Source organism: Papio anubis, chromosome 4, assembly GCF_008728515.1.
Source record: "Papio anubis isolate 15944 chromosome 4, Panubis1.0, whole genome shotgun sequence".
NCBI classification, from domain to species: domain Eukaryota; kingdom Metazoa; phylum Chordata; class Mammalia; order Primates; family Cercopithecidae; genus Papio; species Papio anubis.
Genome location: NC_044979.1, coordinates 28,715,845 through 28,738,217, shown reverse-complemented (window position 1 = coordinate 28,738,217; position 22,373 = coordinate 28,715,845). Strand labels below are relative to the sequence as shown.

Here is a 22,373-nt window from a genome sequence, read left to right as displayed (position 1 = left end):
GAGGACCACCTGTTTAGGCAGATCAGCCCCGGCAGGAAGCTGCACTGTCCGTGAACTCCAGGCCTTGGAGTATCCTCACTGGGTGTGAGTTGACAGGGCTTAGAAGGTTTAGGCATAGGGGTAGATAGGGACCTTCGGGCTTTACAAGGCTCTAGTGGAGGAGCCTCACAGCCCCGTTCATAGCCAGCAGTCTTGCATCTGAGTTCCAGGTTCAAGGACAGGCCTCTGGGCAGAGCCTCTAGGTTATCACTGCCTAAGGGTGCCACTCCCTTCCCAAACTAATTTAGTCACCTGCATTCCAAGAGCTGCTCAGCCAGAAGAAGCCAGCGTCTGCTGCTCAAAGGAGCCAGAACAGAGAGGGTATTTTAGAAAACCAGCTGACAGTAATCATGAGGGCTATTATCTTATTGATCAAGGTCCAGCCATTTGCCAAGGTATATACACGTTTATTTAAAAAAGTTTACAGTTTTCATTATACACAACTATTAAGAGGTTATAGTCAGAGGAGGCATGTGTCCTGTTGACAGACATGCCTACTAGATCATCACAATGCAAGAAGAAAGGTGGAAGGCAGGAGACAGGGCAAGGAAAAATAAGCGATAAAAAGCTTCAGATTTCAGTTACGGGCTGGCAGTCCCTTTTATCTTTTCAAGTATCACACAATATGTACCAAATACAATCCATAAATAATGGCCATTTCTTCCCAAGCCCACAGCCAAGATGAGTGTTTGGCTAAGTTCAGAGCCCTGGCCCTTCCTCAGATGAGTGGAAAACCTGCGCACCAGAGGGCCGATTCCCCCTTCTCAAAGGGCTTCCTCCCACTCATCCCATCCCTAACAGAATCGCCGAGGTGTTAAGGGGCCAGAGAAAGCACAAACATGGATTCGGAAGTCCAAAGAAATGCAGTTCGTTGCGCCCAATCAGAGATATTTGATTTCATTCAACAAGGCTAGGAGCCCAGGTGGGAAGTCGATAAAAAATCTTGCTAACTTTTGTAAGTGGCTTTTACTTTTCTAAGTCACTGAAACAAGGAAGGGCCATATGCCATTTAAAATCAAACACTAGTTCCCAGAGACTTGGTGTCTAGAAACGACCCATTGAGGCTAGCGGAGGATCTGTCTTTCATGATTCTCAGCCATCCCAACGGGAGGCCTAATATAAAGCATGTGCCAGGCCAATGCCAACTAGGACTTCTGGGGGCCTTTGGAGGGAAAAATGCCTTTGAGAGGAGACATTCCTCAGGAGCTTAGATCAGCCAGCTGGCAGTCAGAACAGCTTTTGAAGAGGATGAGAAATGTTAGGTACTGGAGAGATGATATGGCAACTCCTGATAATGACCTCACTAGTATAAAATGCTGGTTGAAACTGCACAGTAACCTCAAGGAGGGTGATGAGATTGAAGACAAAGCCAAATGCCAGTGTCCAGGATGGCCACCACTGACCCTGTGCCCATAAGCCCCCAGTGCTGGGGCTTCCAGAGGGAGCCTAAGAGCGGTGGATTCAATGTTGCCAGGTTGCAACCATCTTGCTTGTTGGTGTTTGGCAAGAGCTTGAGCTCAGTTATGCGAACAGGGGCGAAGAATGGCTTGTGCTGGTAAAACATGAGGATCCAAAAACTATGGGCACTAAAGCACTAAAAAGGGGAGGGAAACCGCCAGAAGTGGCTCTGACCTGCTGCCGCTGCCACCACCTCTAAAGCCAAGAATGTACAGCCTCTGCCCAGGGATCTGGATGCTCTTCTGAGTGTTGGAAGGGCAGCCTGGAAAGGCATCTGGTGGTGAAACACCCCTGCTCCAGACTTACGCTACCATCTATTGTAGGGGGCCCAGAGTCCTCAGATTCACTGCCAGGCCTTCTTCCAGATCTTTCTGTACCTGTATGTTTTGGGTTCCTACTCACACCTCTCCCAGGCGCAGGGAAGGGACAAAAAGCATAAGAAGAGACTCTGTTCAACCCAGCAAAAGTCAGTTTCCCAGCGGAGAGGCAAAGCCCCACCCAGAATGTAAACATGCATGGGACCAAGGTTAGTGCCCGGACAGGACAGACTTGCACAGAGCAAGAGGGCATAGTGGGATCTATGCGGCAATTACAGGAGCTTCCAGCGCTAAGAGAGGAGCCTTATCCCACCTTCATCATACAGACTTAGATGGACACTCTCTCGCTCACACTCTCTTCGCACGTGTGCACACATACACACACACACTCTGCAGCCACACTCAAATCTGCTTAACTCCTACAACCTCCCCCAGTAGGTCATTTGACAATTCTGCACCTTCCGCTCTCTGGTGCTGGGGCTCTGGTCAGAGGCGAGCCAATGTCTTATCATTAGAGAAATGTGGGATTAGGTAAGGGGCAGAGCCATGACACTGCTCACACACCTTCCCGAAACTGGGGTCTACTCGGTTTTTTGACAAGATCAAAAGCAATTCTTAACTGGTCATTATTTTTTTTAAGGTAATTAGAACACTATTGTTTATACAATATTGAAAAAATACAATTTTTTATTGTTTGAACTCAAATCACCACCCAGCACTTTAAGCCTACCCTAAATAGCACCTACAATAAATGTCATAGCACAAGCAAACTGCAAAGTCAGCAGGTAAGCAAGTTAGACAGTGCCAGCAGAGACCCTCCCTCCCCCAAAGCAATGAGAAGACAGCGTGCTAGGTAAGAGTGAAGTACACCATTACATGTTAAATAGTTAATACTACCCTTCCAGCAAGCCACAGATGCTAGATGGATAACTCAGTACGGTTAACTAACCACAGCCCTACATCACTGCACTTTTTTTTTTTTTTTTAAAGAAAACCTTTTGCTTCATGCCCGTAATTAACATAAATGTAAAGTAAATTCTTTGTCTTTTTATTTAGGAAAATAATCATGCTAAAAGCAAGTTGTACTTTATATAGATTTTCAAAGAAAAGATTGATTGTGCTTTTTGAATAAAAAAAGAGAGGGTATCTTCCAACCTCACTGACTTAAACCTTGTGGAATACAGCACTTCTAAACTAAAAACACACGACAAAAAGAAAAATTAAATAATCCCAGTGGGATGCTCAAAAATCGTCTTTAGAAGGTTTTAGGATTGGCTAATTCTGCTATTATCTTATTGGCTGCGGCAAAAAAATACAGAGCTGCTGTCTAAAATTTCTCCAAACTCCCCTCCAAGTTCAGCAGGCAACAGAGATTTGAAAGAAACTCTGCAGCAACCTGGACATATGGTTAGCTGAGTCGACATTTGATTAGCAGGCATTTTAAACTGATTTCCTCTTAACATACACAGGAGAGAAAACATTTTCTTCCTGCAAGGCATGTTCTACAACATCGTATTTCTGAATCAGTTCTTCCTATTCGGTCACTCTCTGAAAAAAGTTGGTTTGTTTTTCCCATGTAGAATCACTCTGGGTACAAAAACCTTTATTTGTTCCAATTATTATTCGTTTTAAATTTAGAACCTGTGTTGGGTCTAAAATACCCATTTCCCACTCCCACAAGCAGATGATGACCAGGCTGCTGCCAAGAGCAGCAGAAAAAGGGAAAACCAAACCAAAACACCCAAGTACCCAGGGCTTTGCATTACCACATGGGTCTTCTTCTCAAGTCTAATGGTCCATGAGCGGCTTGTCCAAGGAGGCAGCCGCCTCTTGGTAGGTGAAGATGAAATCTGCAACCTTTCTAAGCACAACACACACACACACACCAAAAAAAAAAATAACCCCCCGAAAACACAACCCTCTTATTTAAAGCTCGTAAGTTCAGGGTAGCGGTCTCAAACTGCCAAACACTAGGACGAGGATGTGACTCTGCATGTGTTTTGGATGAGAGGAAGCATCGTCCCAGTCACTTTTCTCCTCCTGTGCTGTCCTTTCAAAAACAGGTCTGGATTACAAGTTCTACCCCAAGAAAAAGAACCGGTTCAGAAAATACTTCTCCAAGTTTCTCCAACAGAACACTGTGGCTGCAGGGCCTGGTAGTGTGAAGGGCAGGAACTGACATATAAAAATGTACTTAAAATCAGAGTCAAAAAAATGGTTTTACGTTTTAATACTCTAATTAGCTCCCTGTTTTATATACTGTAACTCCACAGAAGACATAGGGCCACCTAGGATTCACAGGAAGGAGCGGCTCTGATTCTTATGTGGCTGGCTCTAATGGCCCCACAGCAGGCCTCTTCCTCCCCAAGTTTTTCCTTTCCATTTTGAAAAAGCACTATTTTATCTTCACATCCAAGAGCTGGTTGGTTTGGTTTGTTTCTTTGGAACCATCAATACAAGAAGCGATTTTTTCCTGTTCTTTTTACTCATGTCTACCTATCAGAGCGGCTATTTCCTTTGACAGTTCAGTAGCACACAGGCTGACTTGGCCACATGGACTCATGAATGCATGCATTCGGACCGCATATTGCTACCAAATGGAATGTGGGAATATGCTATGCACCTCAGGTTGAGAAATGACCAAGAAATCAAGATCTAAAGGGTGATATATAATATATATATATCAATGCTATTATTCATAAAAACCTTGTTTAGTAATAAAAAAAATTGCTTTGTTTAAATATGAATATTATAGTCTGCTTCTCATGGTTAGGAAATAATAGTCTTTCTGAAAAGCAGGTGCTTTTTCTACTACAACTCCATATCCTGGGCCTCATCTTCGGAAAAGTCAGACATAGAGCTCTCCGATGAGCTGTCCCCGGTGCCCTCTTCCTGTTCTTTCAGTGCCTCCTCCGTGGCATATTTCTGGATGTACTCTGCACCGGGTGGGAGAAAGACAACAAGGGCAGTGAGTGGGTAGGCATGTGCTTGGCGACCCCAAAAAGCTGGCAAGGCTGGGGAGGTTCAAACTTACCTTGAACACTGGGGGGACAAAGATGACAGTAATCATGGTCACTACAGCTAAGGGGAATCCCACAAGGAGACTTCTTTGGGACAGGGTTTCTGCATTTTGCCCCCTGAGGGAAGGGATATTGGGAAGAGCAACACAGCAGGCTCAGCTTGCAGGGCAATACGTGCGCTGCAGCACCCCAATGACTCTTCAGGGACGGGGGAAATGGGAGCCCCATGCTTTCTTTTTACTTTCACCTCCCAGATAGTACAGACAGGACTAGTCATGATTCCATAGTAATTTTATAAGGAAATCCCCCATCATTTTTAGATCTGCAGTTACATCATTACAGTCAGCCCAGGTCTATTATTTTAGGAATCGATTTTAGTCTAAACAGATCCTGCCTGTCAGGTTTTTGAAACAGCTGGCAAAACCATCGCTCAATCTGCTCAGGACTAAGCTGCTATATGGAGACACCACTTGGCTCTGGGTGGCTTTTCCATGTATAATTTACCTGAAGGTAGATTTCCACTGCTACAGCCTTGGTGGAATCCTAGGCTGAATAAGACTGCTGAAACTGCTTTTAAGAACTGCTGAATAAACAAACTTGTTCCTAAAAACTCTGTTTTCAAGTGAATAGCCTACACATAATAGGAAAAGACAAGACAGAAACCTATTCAAAATGCAAGCCACACAAAAACACACCCTTGTGGCTTTGTTTTTCCTCCTATAGAGTTGCAGGGACTCACTGCAATAGGAAGATAAGTGGAATGGCCAAATGGGCCTACCAGATTTGAATAACTAGCACAGGGCCTAGCTAAGAATGTTTTTATATTTTAAAGATTGTCTTAAAAAAATAAACAGAACGTGTGATAAAGGCCACATCTGGCCAATGTGGTCCTTTACAGAAAAGGTTTGCAGACTTGAGACTTAGAGCCCTTCAAATTCATTATAACAAAACTTTATGCTAATGATTTTGATGAGATTAAAGTAGCCCATGATTAGGTAGGAATTTACCTTAATTTACATTTTTGAGTGAAATAAATGTTTATTCAAACTTTAACAATTTTATTTTTAACCTCTAATGGGTTGGCTATTTTGCGTCTTCCTTTGTAGAAGCTACATATTGACACTGTTTTTTTGACACTAGAATTTGATACTATCAGCCCTCTTTAATGTATTCAAGGAAACAAATGTGTATTAAGTACTTAGGACAAGGCCTTTGGGATAGGGAAAGGAAAAGCGAGGTCACCAATGAGGAGGAGGAAACAGAGGAAGATAAAAGGAAGGAGCTGCTAAGTGTCACCAGAGGGAAGCAGTTACAGAAGAAAAACGGCTGAGGCAGTCCCAGCCACACTGACCTCCAAGTCCTGGCAGCTACGACATAGCAGAGGTCACTCCAGGGAAAGGCTTTGCTTTGCTGAAAGTAAGTGGCTGGGATGCTTAAACACAACCTTAAGAGAGAACTATGGCCAGGTGCAGCGGCTCAAGCCTGTAAACCCAGCACTTTGGGAGGGTGGGTATATCACCTGAGGTTAGGAGTTCGAGACCAGCCTGGCCAACATGGTGAAGCCCCATCTCTACAAAAATACAAAAAACTAGCCGGACGTGGTGGCACACGCCTGTAATCCCAGCTACTCGGGAGGCTGAAGAAGGAGAATCACTTGAACTCGGGATGCAGAGGCTACAGTGGGCTGAGATCGCACCATTGCACTCCAGCCTAGGCAACAGGGCAAGACTCCATCTTGAAAAAAAAAAAAAGAGCGAGGGAAAGCTATATTTGAGACCTTTTCTCAAAAAAAAAAAAAAAAAAAAGGAGTAAAGGCAAAGAGGTAGATTCCACTCAGTATCAGAGAGCCCTGAATGGCAGGCAAAGATGTCACCCAGCAAAGGGTTCTGAGCAGGGAAGTGACAGCTTTAGACAGCTCCAATGGTGCCCAGTGCTATGGGCTATCCAATATTTAAACACGTTTTCAGACATGCACTATAAGACACTGCCAACTAAATATGAACGCTGACTGTGTTAGGTGTGTTGAGTTGGTGGTGACTGCCACACAAATGGAAATGTCCAGCAGCAGCTTGGGAGAGAGGCCAGGCCTAGACACACACATTGAGAAATCATCTCCCTGGAGGGGACTGACTGAAGCTGTGAGAGGTGAAGCAGGTCCCCAGGGGTGAGAGGAAGAGATGGAGCCCAGGGACCAAGTCCTAAGTGAATGACCACATTTAGGAAACGGAATGAGAATTTTCCAGAAAGGTTAGGGTAAAATATAACACTTGCAGAGAGGTCCAGCAAAATGGAACCTGAGAAGAGTCCAAAGGATTGGGAAGAAATGAGGGCAGAGATTAAGCAGAGGAGGGGAAAAAAATTAGAGGAGTTTACGGTGAGGATGCAAGTTTGAAAATGAAAGGGAATAAACAGCATGACTCCTAAGGGAGCCCACAGGAGCAGATCACCGCTTCTGAAACAGGGAGACCTCTGGCAGGTGCAGGAGGAAGACTGCGTTGGGAGGGGCGGGGGGTTGGGGAAACAAGATCACAGGTTGGTGGTGGGAGTGAGTTTGAGAAATGAGGAAGGGTGTCTCTTATTTCCCACAGGAACAAAGAAAAGATGTAGGGGGGAGGGGAGAAGACATCAAGGTACAGTAGGAACTGGGGGTGAGCTCAGGTCTGATGGCCATGATTTTCTCAGATTTCTAAGAAAGACAAAACGATAGCCAACATGAACATTTCCTAAGGCCGGGGGTCCGTACCCTGGAGTGAGCCATTCTAAGATAAATGCAGGCTCGGTTCTTTTTGTAAATGGGACTATAGCAGATATGTACTGAAACAGGGCTACTGCTAAATTGTTGAGACGGAATGCATATGTGAACTAGAGAAATATACTCTGCTCCAAGATATCTGTGGTTTGCAGACATTGCTAAGTGATTCCTATTTCAAAACTTTAATATAGTCTCATAATAGCACTTTATCTGGCTGAAACTGCCTTTTTCTTCAAATACATGTTTGCTCAGCTATATATTTTGCTACATAAATTGGATATTAATTTGCAAAGCACTTGAGATCTACTTAATTATAGTAAATTTATTTCTGCTTTATCTCAACAAAAGCTCCAAACAATACCCTATAGAGACCTTGGAAGAAGAATTAGAAAACAAACAGAAGAAAAGCTATTGTTTCATGAATAGTCCCTGTTTGCCTCATACCTGCACATTTCAGAGTGAAGACCTGCACATTCAAGCTCTGGTAAATTACTTCTACTGCCACCTCTTGCAAATGTACCTCAGATAGGCCACACATTTTGAGGAAGCCAACATTCCGGACTGCTATGCAGACGGGCCCATCATGTGAAAAATGGGCTAGATACTAATACCTGCCATTGGTTAAAAACAGCAGGTATATTACACACTTTGAATTCCTTTGCTTCTTGGTGGAGCTTCATGTATCTAGACTTTTCACTATGAAAAGTAACAGAGGTAAAATGGACAATCCAATGAATTCAGGTGGAGTTTTAGATTTTTTTTTTTTCTTTTTTAAAGACAGAATCTTGCGGTCACCCAGGCTGGAGTACAATGGTACAGTCTAGGCTCACTGCAATCTCTGCTTTCTGGTTCAAGCAATTCTCCTGCCTCAGCCTGCCGGGTAGCTGGGACTACAGGCGCGTGCCGCCACACCCAGCTAATTTTCGTACTTTTAGTAGAGATGGGGTTTCACCACGTTGGCCAGGCTAGTCTCGGCCTCCTGACCTCGTGATCCGCCCGCCTCAGCCTCCCAAAGTGCTGGGATTACAGGCGTGAGCCACCATGGCCAGCTATATGTTCTTTCGCAAACTTATCTTCATTTAAATCAAACTCACATCCCATCAGCATGTAAACTGTTTCAAGAATGGGAAAATAGGATTCTAAATCCTAAAGGATGAGCAAACTGGTGCTACTACCACCCGAGGTTGGTGAGTACTACTTCAGCCCACAGCTGTCTCTTTTTAGGCCCGAGAAAAAGTATTAGGAACTAAGTAATTTAAGAAGGACTTTTAACGACTGAAGCCCAACAGATTTAAGTTCTTTTGTCTCTAGGTAAACTACGCACCCTCTTACCTTTAATTTTCTGCTTGTATTCTTCTGGTCGGTGGAGGTACATGGCTGCAGCGTCACCATTGAGAGGATCTATGGGGTTAGGATAGGCCAACAACTGGGGCAGGAAGGACTCAAATATATTGGTAAGATCTGAAAAACCAAACAGAAACATGTCATGCACAGGAAATACAAGTTCACCTAAAATTCACCTGCATTCAGTAGTCAAGCTGCTTACCTTCTTAGATATTTAACTACATGGGGATGATTCTCCATACAAGTGTGCTCTAGTACATGTGACCTGTATTACACATTCATTTCAATACCAGTTAAAATTTTTAATTTTAATTTGAAGAACGAGATAAAGATATACCTGATACTCACTTTGAAAGACAATTTTCCCAATTCTATTTCACTCTATTTCTATGGCTATTTCACATAGCCATTTTCTACAGCTTACAAAACACCCCACTGTGAAAGGTATTCAAATGCTGGGTCTTAAAAGAATTGAAGATAGTTTTTTTTGTTTGGTTTGGTTTTGTTTTTTCGCTCTGTTGCCCAGGCTAGAGTGCAGTGGTGCAATCCCGGCTCACTACAACCTCTGCCTCCAGGTTCAAGCGATTCTCCTGCCTCAGCCTTCCAAGTAGCTGGCACTACAGGCACCTGCCACCACGCCTGGCTAATTTTTGTATTTTTAGTAGAGATGGGGTTTCACCATGTTGGCCAGGATGGTCTCGAACTCCTGACTTCAAGTGACCTGCCAGCCTCGGCCTTCCAAAGTGCTGGGATTACAGGTGTGAGCCACTGTGCTCAGCCTTGAACACAATTTTATAGGACTTGACATTTAATTCAATTCTTGCAACTTCTAATGGAGGTAAATACAACCAATTTTTCAACTATTCTGGGTAATGAGGATAGGAATTATATGGACCACATAAAACCACAAATATTCATAAGACAGATAAGCACCAATCTACTACATTTATTTATTTAAAAAAGAGTTTTTTGAGAGAGGATCTCACTCTGTTGCCCAAGTTGGAATGCACAGGTGTGATCATACCTCACTGCAACTTCAAATCCCTGGGCTCAAGCCAACCTCCCAGCCTCAGTCTTCCAAGGAAATTGGACTACAGGCATGTGCCACTATGCCCAGCTACATTTTTTTTTTTTTTTCTTAATAGAGACAGGGTCTCCCTATGCTGCCCAGGTTGCTCTTGAACTCCTGGACTCAAGTGATCCTTCCATCTTAGCCTCCCCAAGTGCTGGGATTACAGACGTGACATTTATTAACTCCTTTCTTGCCAGGCATACACAGATGATATCTACACACAGTTAGCAAACAACAAACACCTGCAGTTACCCAGCGTTTTAGAAAAGCAGGCCCGGAGAACCTGGATATAACACAACCCACATGCCCCACAGCTCAGAGATGCTGTAACTTCCACTCTCTGCTCCTCAGTGAACTGTGGCACCCCTGAGAAATAGAAGGACATGAGAACGCTTCCATGACTCTGCCCCACTCCAGCGACTTTGTCATGTTTTATATCAAACATTCCTGTTTCTGCAGACAATGCTGAAGTATACTAAGTAGCATACAAAACTACTCGTTAATTTAGTCAACTCTTTCAACACATTTTTCTTTTAACAGTGGGCGCTCCTCTGCAGTATTACAGACGAATGCTTCGCCAAGCCACACTGCTTGAGATCTGTGGTTCTCAGGCAGGGGTGATTTTGCTCCCCATGGAATTTGGCAATGTCTAGAGACATTTTTGGTTGTCATATCTAAGGGGTGCTACTGGCATCTGGTGGGTGAAGGCCAGGGAAGCTGCTAAACACCTACAACGCACAAAACAGTCCCACAAAAAACGATTATCTAGACCAAAATGTCATCAGTTCTGAGGTTGAGAAACCCTGATCTAGATAAAAGGGGTAGGCAAACCTTTTTGTAAAGGGTCAAATACTTTTAGCCTTTGCAGGCCACATATGGTCTCTGTCGTATCTATTCAAAACTCAGCTCTGCCACTGTTAACACAAAAGCAGCCACAGTATAGGTCAACAAATCAATGTGGCTGTATTCCTATAAAACTACACATACAAAAACAAGTACCCAAGGTCTGCCCAACTTTGCTCTAGAAAATCTTACCTAAGAGGTGGCTCTTACCACTGTAAGGTTAAGAAGCTGAGCAGTTAGAGAATAATCTAGAGCTGTATTACTCAACCAAACTTTCTGCAGTGATAAAAACGTTTTATATGTGCCCCATCTAAATCAATAGCCACTAGCCACAAGTGGCTACTGAGCACTCAAAATATGGCCAGTGTGAATAAGGAAATTAATTTTCAGTTTATTTAATTCTAATTAAATTTAAATAACCACAAATGGCTAGTAGATCCTGTATTGGACAGTGCAGGTCTAGAGAATGATGGGCTAGAGGGCCCCATGACAGCTACCACGTCCTGTTCTCACACACCAGGTATTGACATAGAGCAGCTCTGCCTTATAACAAAAGCCACAGACTTGGGGTGATTTCATCAGGGTTTATTTCACCTTCATAAGGCTGACTTCAGAACAGTCCTAAAGAGCCACTTTATAGTAAGGTTCTCATGTACCACGAAAGAAATGCTGACACTCTTAATCAAAAAAGCAAAACAAAAATCACCTTCCTAGATAACCCCCAAACTATCTGCAATAAGATTTTCACCGATGTTTCATTTATATATTTTTTAAAAAGGGAAACAATTATTATGGTACAAAACCATTGAAAACTACTTGTTGAAACAATGTACTTGTTTCAACTACATTGAAAACAAGTAGTTTTCAATGGAAAAAAATGCTTATACTTGAATGCTGGGTAGAGAAAGGCCATAAAATGGTATGTTTTCTAGAACTACAACTATGTACAGTGTGTATGCATAAGACGAACATTTTAAAAAGCTACGTCAAGGCAATAGGTGTGTAACTTCTACTTTTCACATTTCAAATGACATTTCTTTTGCCTTTAAAAATCATTTTTGGCTCACGTCTGCAATCCCAGAACTTTGGGAGGCCAAGGTGGGTAGATCACATAAGGCCAGGAGTTCGAGACCAGGCTGGCCAACATGGTGAAACCCCGTACCTACTAAAAAACACAAAAATTAGCTGGGCATGATGGCGCGCACCTGTAGTCCCAGCTACTTGGGAGGCTGAGGCAGAAGAACTGCTTGAACCTGGGGAGGTGGAGGTTGCAGTGAGCCGAGATTGCACCACAGTACTCCAGCCTGGGTGAATGAGTGAAACCCTGTCTCAAATAAATAAATAAAATAAAAATAACATTTTCCTGTAAATATGTCCTTTCTATTTTGGTGTATGTTTGAAATATCCAATAAAACATGAAAAGTCTGAAAATGTTTTTATTTTCTTATCTTTATTTGGGTGGGTGAGTTATTAAAGCAGTGGTAGAAAATGCCAAAAGGTAAGCAAATTAAGTTTTATAGGCCAGACACAGTGGCTCACAACTGTAACCCCAACACTTTGGGAGGCTGAGATGGGTTGGATCACCTGAGGTCAGGAGTTTGAGACCAGCCTGGTCAACATGGTGAAATCTCGTTTCTACTAAAAATACAAAAATTAGCTGGGTGTGGTGGCGGGTGCCTGTAATCCCAGCTACTTGGGAGGCTGAGGCAGGAGAATTTCTTGAACCCAGTGAGCCGAGATACGCGCCATTGCACTCTAGCCTGGGCAACAAGAGCAAAACTCCATCTCAAAAAAACAAAAACAAAAACAAAAAATAGCAGTTTTACAATTTAATGTGATCCCAGAACAGGGAAGAGTCAAACAATAGTTACATTAACAGTAATTTTTTTTTTTTTTTTTTTGAGACGGAGTCTTGCTGTCACCCAGGCTGGAGTACAGTGGTGAGATCTCCACTCATTGGAAGCTCCGCCTCCCGGGTTCACGCCATTCTCCTGCCTCAATCTCCCCAGCAGCTAGGACTACAGGCGCACGCTGCCACATCCAGCTAATTTTTTTGTATTTTTAGTAGACATGGGGTTTCACCGTGTTAGCCAGGATGGTCTCGATCTCCTGACCTTGTGATCTGCCCACCTCGGCCTCTCAAAGTGCTGGAATTACAGGTGTGAGCCACTGCGCCTGGCCCATTAACAGTAATGGCAGGTTAATGCTTACATAGTGCTTACTACAAGCAAGGCACTCTTCCAATGAGGTAGGTACCATTTTACAGATGGAGAAACTGAGGCACGCAGAGCTTACGTATGGATCTGGAACTCAAACCTGAGCTCATCCATTATGCCGCCTCTGCTAATGGATAAAACACACACTGCCCCAACTTTCATGAAGGCACAAGCTCCCCGTGTCTCTAGGTCAAAAATCGCACACCATCGTTGGCAGGGAAGCTAAACCCATGGATCAGAGATGATCACATCCTCCCCAAAGAATCTCTCACAAGTGCAAAGAAGGATGCTAAGCAAAGGACGTTCAGGTGTTTCTGTGGCTATTCACAGAGGCCATGTGCTTGTTTCCACACCACTCCACCGCAGGAGGCAACCCGCAGACACCCGCACACCGTGAACGGAAGGCTCCTCCTGCCATATTATTATTACAGGTGCTGCTCAAAAGGATTAGCAGCTGGATGCTATTACGTAACAACAAAAACCTTTAAAAACAAAGCATAGGTTTTATGTTCTGAAGTAATGTTCAGAAGTGCTTCAGGGCTAGAGAAATATTACAGATAACATGTTATAAAAGTAGGAGCTTCACGTGTCCCAGAAAGAGATTTTATACCCTTTCCTACTACTTTTAAGTTTCCTCAAGCTACCAATAAAAGGCTTTGCCTATGAATTTGTTCCAAACAAATAAAAGAACCCTTAATTATTGGTTCTTCCTTCTTGTATCTACTGTCTTCCTGCGTTAAAACACTTTTGATCCATTTTACAGATGTGCTGAGTCACACCTGTAAAACAGAAGAGCAGAAAAGGAAACACGTGAGGCCTAGTTTTGGGTGAAGATGACAACTTCAGGAGGCCAGGATGTGATGGCTCTGGCCATTTTAAAGCAATGAGGCTTTCCTGCTAGTGGCTAACACAGTGATTACTCCTGAGGGTGTTTCTGAAAGGAGCATCTCTCAAATGTGCAGATAGTCTTCTTTCAAGATAAATACACTGGCAGAGAAGACTAAAACTATAAATCAATAATAAAATAAAGGCCAGGCGCGGTGGCTCAAGCCTGTAATCCCAGCACTTTGGGAGGCCGAGGCGGGTGGATCACGAGGTCAGGAGATCGAGACCATCCTGGCTAACATGGTGAAACCCCGTCTCTACTGAAAATACAAAAAACTAGCCGGGCATGGTGGCGGGCCCCTGTAGTCCCAGCTACTCGGAGGCTGAGGCGGGAGAATGGCGTGAAGTCGGAAGGTGGAGCTTGCAGTGAGCCGAGATCGCGCCACTGCACTCCAGCCTGGGCAACAGAGCGAGACTCAGTCTCAAAAAAAAAAAAAAAAAAAAAATAATAATAATAATAATAAAATAAAGATACTCATCTGTAGAAAAATAAAGAACATTTTTTCTCTAGATTTTTGTTAATGCTAAAACGATAAAAATGTGTTGATAATAGTGATAATAAAAATGTGTCAGTTCAAAGATCTTTATCTAAAAACATTAACCTTCAACTTCCTTTAAAAAGGAAGAGAGCCCGATACAGTTGACCTAAAGCTGTAGAGTACAGTCAGCTGACGCCATTTTCGGCTATCTTAACTTTTAAAGCAAGTCCCAAGATCCCTGAGTAAACGGTTTATGATGAGCAAACAGCCCTTACTTTTGCCTTAAACTCAATTAGAACCAAAATGTGGTTCATTAGCACTGACTCTTCAGTCTGATCTTATATTAATGTTAAAATTATAACACTCAAATCTCAGTTTAGGCATATAGTTTATATTCATATTTAATATTTAAAAACAGGTTTGGCACAGTGGCTCAAGCCTGTAATCCTAGCACTTTGGGAGGCTGAGGCAGGTGGACTGCCTGAGGTCAGGAGTTTGAGACCAGCCTGGCCAACATGGCGAAACCCTGTCTCTACTAAAAACACAAAAAATTAGCCAAATGTGGTGGTGGGCACCTGTAATCCCAGCTACTGGGAGGCTGAGGCAGGAGAATCACTTGAACCTGGGAGGCAGAGGTTGTAGTGAGCTGAGAATACATCACTGCACTCCAGCCTGGGCAATGGAATGAGACTCCCAAATCATAACAACTTATCGTCAAAAGCAGCATCACTTAGTCTAGAGCAGTGGTTCTGGGCTAAGTCTAGGTCCTGCTTGTCTATCACAATTACCTGTGGAGTTTTTTGAAAAATTTGCTTAGCATCCTAAGGTTGTAGCTTCACACCTACCCCAGGGCTTCTGGTTTAGGATTGGATGGGATCTGTACGTGTGTGATACAGACACCTGTGTGCAAATGCAGTCAGGAAACACTACCTGGCCCATGATCCCCTATCCCCAAATAGATGGGAACGAAAGGGCCATTTGCTTGTAGGTTCTTTTGTGCAAGAAAATGTTCGCATCTAACAGCTCGACTCTGGTTTAGTGACCTTCCCTAACCCTTCCCTCTTTTCTGCACACTGCTGTTACCACTGTTATCTCTAGGCAGAGGTGTGCCAAACCACAGGCAGTCAAAAGCAGATCTGTTCTGGAGGGGGACTAAAGGGCCACTTTGGAGGAGAATTGGTGTTAGGGGATAGTTAGAATCACCACCTAACATGCTGTGGACATCCGGCAGAGCAAATTCCATTAGGCTGAACTGTCTTCAGCAAACAGAAAGCTGGCTCCTCAGTGGTGAACAACAGATGAAAAATCTAAAAGACCACAAGTCTAATTTCAGGCTTTCCACTGACTTGCTCTTAGACTTTGGGCAGGTCTCTTCCTTTCTACATCTCAACTTCTTCACTGCAAAAGGAGAAGTATAACACTGCTATTCCTTACAGGGAAGTAACACACATTACTAAAAGTGACTACAAGATATACTTCAAATTGCACCAGAGAAGTGAACTATTAATACAAATATGACATCCTCAAAGGGTAGACATTTCAGCTACCTGTATCCCTTAAAGGATATGTATTAATTAAAAAGAGTTACACTGAAAAAAACGTACCAACTCTTAAAAGTAAAATCGCCCTACTCCAGGTGACTCACAATGAGATGGTGCAGGGCTTGAAGGAGAAAACACAAGAGGGGATGAATCACACATCTCATGTTTTATTCTTGGCTATTTATGAACCAGTGACCACAAGTTATTTCTTTTTCCTCTATTTCCTTTGAAATAAATGGAAAATTTCAAGCTGGGCATGGTGGTTCATGTCTGTAATCCTAGCACTTTGGGAGGCCAAGGCAGGAAGACTGCCTGAGCCCAGGAGTTCAAGAATAGCCTGGGCAACATAGGGAGATCCGGTTTCTACAAAAAATAAAATAAAATAAATAATAACAATAATTGGGCATGGTGGCATGTGCCTGTGGTTCCAACTACTCAGGAGAGGAGGTGCTCAGTAGTTGCTGAGGGGAGAGGATTGCTCAAGTCAGGGGCGGGTGGGTGGGCCGAGGCTGCAGTATGTTGTGATGCCACTGCATACCAGCCTGGGTAACAAAGCAAGACCCTCTCTCTACGCCCAATCCCCCCAAAAAATTGTAACATACACTGCTTTCTTCAGGTTAAAATCCTGTGGACACCCAAACCTTGACAGGTTCTGCCTCACTGGGAACCACAATTAGCACACAGGCAGTCATTTTGGAGACTTTTACCTAAATATTCTTCATTTGTTTTTCGGACTTAATACTGAAAAATAAATGCTGTAACTCAAAAACCACCAAGTGGTGCCAAGTGCCAAGAACCATCAAAGCCATTTTTCTGTTCTCAAACCGACCTACCCCATCCCCTTTCTACTTCTACCATCTGTCCCCCAGAAGCCCAACATCCTGTTTGTTAAAAACACATAATAAAAAACTTATCTGGAAAGACATCAGCATCCTGCACAGCAGCTCAAATTCTGTGGCATTTGCATTTTAAGAATTAGCCTTGTACACTCTTACCCCGGGAAGCCCATCATCCTATAATTTTTTTTTTTTTTTTGAGACGGAGTCTTGCTCTATTGCCCCAGGCTGGAGTGTAGTGGCTCAATCTAAGTTCACTGGAACCTCTGCCTTTTGGGTTCAAGCAATTTTCCTGCCTCAGCCTCCCGAGTAGCTGGGATTACAGGTGCATGCCACCACGCCCGGCTAACTTTTTGTATTTTTAGTAAAGACAGGGTTTTGCCATGTTGGCTAGGCTGGTCTTGAACTCCTGATCTCAGGGTGATCCGTCCGCCTCAGACTCCCAAAGTCGTGAGTCACTGTGCCAGGCAATCCTACAATTTTAAAGAAGTAAGTCTACTGGGTGTGGTGGCTTGCAGCTGTAATCCCAGTTACTCAGGAGGCTAAGGAGGGAGGATCACTAGAGCCCAGGAGTTTGAAGTTATAGTGAGCTATGATCACAACCACTGCACTCCAGCCTGGATGACACAGTAAGACCCAGTCTCTCTCTCTCTCTTTTTTTTTTTTTCGCAGAGACAAGTTCTATGTTGCCCAAGCTAGTCCCAGACTCTGAGGCTCAAGTGATCCTCTTAGCCTTGGCCTCCCAGTGCTGGGATTACAGGCATGAGCTACTATGCCCAGTTGAGGCCCAGTCTCTTTAAATAAAGACAGAAAGAAAAATAAGAAGTCTATGTTGGTAACTACCAAATCCATAAAACTGGTCCTTCATAAGTCGCATAGTCTTATCAAACTTTACATGTCTAAGATTATTTTCCTGAAAACCCATTCCCTTCACCTAATGAAGGGAGTAGGTTGACTCTAACGCCCTTGCTCTCAGGCTCCAAGCCTCTGGAAGGAATCTGGCTAGATGTTCTTCATTTCTTCCATGTATTCAGTTTCCCAGAAATGTCTCTAGTTTTTCTTCTATTTCCCCTGGCATGTAACTATGTCAAGCCCAATATATCATTCCAGCCCTGGATCAGGGCAGTCATCTACTAAATGGCCTTCAAGGCTCTGTACTCTCGCCTTTGTAATCAGAGAAAGTTTCCTTAAAACAATCATGTAGGTAATTTCCCACAAACAATAAGTTCCTCTTGCCCTCAATCAAAATTCTGCATCCTGGAGAGCTGCTTGAACCCGGGAGGTGGAGGCTGCGGTGAGCCGAGATCACGCTGCTACACCCCAGCCTGGGTGACAGAGCGAGACTCTGTCTCAAACAAAAACAAAAATAAAACACAAACAACAAAAAAAAAACCAAAAAACATATCACTATACACCCCATGAATATGTACAATGATTATCTGTCAATCAAAATTCTGCACCCTCCAGAAGCATGCTATCCAAACTTCCTTCACCATCCCTCTCCCATCTGGGGGAGGACTCCTGGCTTTCCAAGCTGAAAATCACAGGGATAGTCACTACTGTCTAAGGTATTTATCTGTTCTGTAATTCTTTAAGGAACAGGGATGAAAGGAAAAGGAAGAAAAATCCTCTTCACACCTAGAGGAAAAGATGGACAAAAATCATAAGTTGATTGTTGTCCAGAACTGATGATTCTCTCTCTGTGACTTACACAGATCTCCTTCCCTGCACTTTTGGTCATTACAGTTGAAACTCCTGGGAATTTCGACCATGTTATTCGCATCCTTGACTACTAGAGAAAAGCAGCTGTTGACCTTTCAAAATCCCATCGGTTGACTTTAGGAACTGTATTGAATTCGTCATGAACTGCCACGTAAGTCATGAATTTTACAATATGTGCTCAAAATAAAGCCAACCATAAAATTTCACCTTGTTCATTCAACAATTATTTTTGGTGGTGGTGGTGGGTATCTACTATATGTACAAAAAGTAGGTAGTTTTTTTGTTGTTGCTGTTAAGGCCTGAAATAGGGCAAATAAATTAAGATCTCCAGATTTCTTTAGGTACTTAATAATTTGGGGTTAACAGATTTTCCTCAACGGTGTATTAGACACCATAACTAATAGATCTTTACCTTCCACTCCTTTACCAGCTCCTACAAAGCAGCAATGTTAATAATGGTTGAATTTTAAAATTTTATCCTGCTTACAGTCTGTAAACATTAAAAGACAGTGAAATTCTACAAGAAAGGAAGAGTAGTCAAAAACCTGTAAAGAGTCCTACGCTGCACACAACCAAGCAGTTATTCTCAAGGAAAACTTCAATAACACCAATCAGATAGGCAGGCAGACTTCAAAGAAACAGTTTTGAGATTAAAAGTAATATTCTCTAAAATAACTAATTTGAGCCGGGCGCAGCGGCTCACACCTGTAATCCCAGCACTCTGGAAGGCTGAAGCGGGTGGATCACTTGAAGTCAGGAGCTCAAGACCAACCTGGTCAACATGGTGAAATCCTGTCTCTACTAAACATACAAAAATTAGTCGGGCTTGGTGGTGGGCGCCTGTATAATCCCAGATACTTGGGAGGCTGAGGCAGGAAAATTGCTTGAACCCAGGAGGCAGAGGTTGCAGTGAGCTGAGACTGCATCACTGTACTCCAGCCTGAGCGACAGAGGAAGACTCCATCTCAAATAAAACAAAATAAAATATAATGAAATAATAAAATAATTAATTTGAACTCAACCTCAGTGACAAAAAGCCCATTTCTCCAGCTGCTTTGAGGGCACACAGCTGGCGAGCTGAAGCAACCCACCAGACTTCCTGCAGTGCTGTGGCTCAGGCCCAGCTGGCCACAGGGCTCACCATGCTGCACTTAGTTTACTGAAGGCTAACTAGCTGCAAATAAGATAATACAACCCGCTGCCAAATACTCAAAGGTATATTAAAGAATTCATACAATTACTTAACTGAGAGGGTCTCATGTGTGGATAAAATATATAAAAAGTCTAAGCTCAGCAGATTCACATATCTTCTCGTATTAGTCCATGGGGATCTTTTAAAGATAAAGTCTTAATGAAGAGGGCCATGCAGGCAACAAAACAAAATAAAACAAAATAAAAAACAGACGAAAACACCTCCCTTACCCGAAAAGAAGTGGGATGCTTTAAAAAACACACCAAACACCTCCCTCCTACCTCTCAAAAATGGTGGCTGGGTGCAGTGGCCCATGACTGTAATCCTAGCACTCTGGGAGGCCAAGGTGGGCAGATCACTTGAGCCCAGGGGTTCAAGACCAGCCTGGACAACATAGTGACACCCCCATCTATAGTATAAATGAAAAATTAGCTTGGTGTGGTGGTGCATGCCTGTAGTCTCTGCTATTTGAGAGGCTGAGACAGGAGGATCACTTGAGCCCAGGAGGTTGAGGCTGCAGTGAGCCACACTGCACTCCAGCCTGGGGGACAGGGCAAGACCTTGTCTCAAAAAAAAAAAAAAAAAAAAAAAGAAAGAAAAGAAAGAAAAGAAAGAAAAGAAAAGAAAAGAAAAGAAAAGAAAAGAAAGAACGAACAATTAGTAGGAATTCAAACAATCAAAGAATGTTTGCAACATACATGATAAAAACATTTAAATCTCGGCCGGGCGCGGTGGCTCAAGCCTGTAATCCCAGCACTTTGGGAGGCTGAGACGGGCAGATCACGAGGTCAGGAGATCGAGACCATCCTGGCTAACACAGTGAAACCCCGTCTCTACTAAAAAATAAAATAAAATAAAAACTAGCCGGGCGAGGTGGTGGACGCCTGTAGTTCCAGCTACTCGGGAGGCTGAGGCAGGAGAATGGTGTAAACCCGGGAGGCAGAGCTTGCAGTGAGCTGAGATCTAGCCACTGCACTCCAGCCTGGGCGACACAGCAAGACTCCGTCTCAAAAAAAAACCATTTAAATCTCACTTAGTAACATTTTGTTTTTAAGTATTCTAAGCTAGAAACAGGTGTTCCTGTGCTGTGTGGGAAAGGGAAATATGAAAGATGCAGGGCGCTGGCCTGGCATGGTAGCACACACCTGTAATCCCAGTACTTTGGGAGGCCGAGGCAGGTAGATCATGAGGTCAGGAGTTCAAGACCAGCCTGGCCAAGATGGTGAAATGCCATCTCTACTAAAACTGTAAAAATTAGCCAGGTGCAGTGGCAGGTGCCTATAATCCCAGCTACTTGGGAGGCTGAGGCAGGAGAATTGCTTGAACCTGGTGGCAGAGGTAGCATTGAGCCGAGATTGCACCACTGCACTCCAGCCTGGGCGACAAAGTGAGACTCTGTCTCAATAAAGAAAGAAAGAAGGAGAGAAAGAGGTGGGGTGGGGGGAGAGAGAGAGACAGAGAGAGAGAGAGAGAGAAAGATAAATAGAAAGAGAGAGAAAGAAAGAAAAGAGAAGAGAAGAGAAGAAAAGAAAAAAGAAAACAAAAGAAAAGAAAAAAGAAAAGAAAAGATAGATGGATAGATGAATACAGGGTGCTAAAGCCGGGAAAACCAGCCACATTCTGCTCAGGGCCAGGCTACCAGGTCACCAATCTGAGGTGTGTAGTTACAGGACATGGACTGGTGTTAAAGCATTCCAAACCTGCTTAAAAGGTAATTTCCCATTCATTGCCTAATTGTAGCCCCTTTCCCCCCAACATATTTAAACTTCAGAGAGCTGCAGAAGAAAATAAATGCTACTGCATAGATCACAATGAAGAAAACAAGCTCTTGTTCATCAAAAACACTGCTCTTGTTGCATTGTCAATCTCAAAACAATTCTCATCTTACTTGGGTGTTTTTTAGAGGTCATTCATCCTAGTTCAAATCTGTTATGACCCTGCTTACCTTAAGAGCTTGTAAGCTAAAACATGGTAATAGGATTTGTTATTAGCCTTCCAGAAATGAGGGCAGTTAATGTGTAATTAGCTAGCTGGCTAGTCTTGCTGTCATACTAAAACTCGCTATTCAAGCTTGTAATTACTAGACGATAATTTAGTTGTTGTTAATATCAGAAAAGAATAATGAGAGATAACTTCCTGCAATTACAAGCCAAGTGTCCATACACTGGGAAGACTTTATTAACTCAGTAATCACAAGTGAATGAAGATAAAACAAATCAAGGTTGCATTTACATATAATCAAGAATGAAACAAGCCCTGAAATCAGAGCCCCTACGAAAGTAGAATACAGCTGTGGCTGTTTTTCAGAGCCATACCCTGGCTGGCTCACGTCCCACGATCCAAAAAGCCCGGACCACTCCATGGTTTTAAAGCTGACCACCAGTGAGTGTGATTTTTTTTTTTTTTTTTTTTTTTGAGGCAGAGTCTCGCTCTGTCGCCCAGGCTGGAGTGCAGTGGCTGGATCTCAGCTCACTGCAAGCTCCGCCTCCCGGGTTTACACCATTCTCCTGCCTCAGCCTCCCGAGTAGCTGGGACTACAGGCGCCCACCACCCCACCCGGCTAGTTTTTTGTATTTTTTAGTAGAGACGGGGTTTCACTGTGTTAGCCAGGATGGTCTCGATCTCCTGACCTCGTGATCTGCCCGTCTCGGCCTCTC

At 43.4% G+C, this 22,373-nt stretch overlaps 1 protein-coding gene across 3 annotated transcripts in view; it reads right to left on the bottom strand.

Moving 5' to 3' along the window:
* Positions 1–429: 429 nt before the first annotated feature.
* The window catches only part of UBE2H (ubiquitin conjugating enzyme E2 H), a 118,034-nt gene continuing 96,090 nt past the window's right edge, over positions 430–22,373 (bottom strand). For all 3 annotated transcript variants that reach the window (XM_003896588.4, XM_009203856.3, XM_009203857.2), the window contains 2 exons: positions 8,919–9,047; positions 430–4,750 (listed from right to left, as the gene is read on the bottom strand). In XM_003896588.4, coding sequence (XP_003896637.1) covers positions 4,626–4,750; positions 8,919–9,047 — 254 coding nt within the window. In that variant the 3' untranslated portion in view covers positions 430–4,625. The remainder of the gene's footprint in view (positions 4,751–8,918; positions 9,048–22,373) is intronic.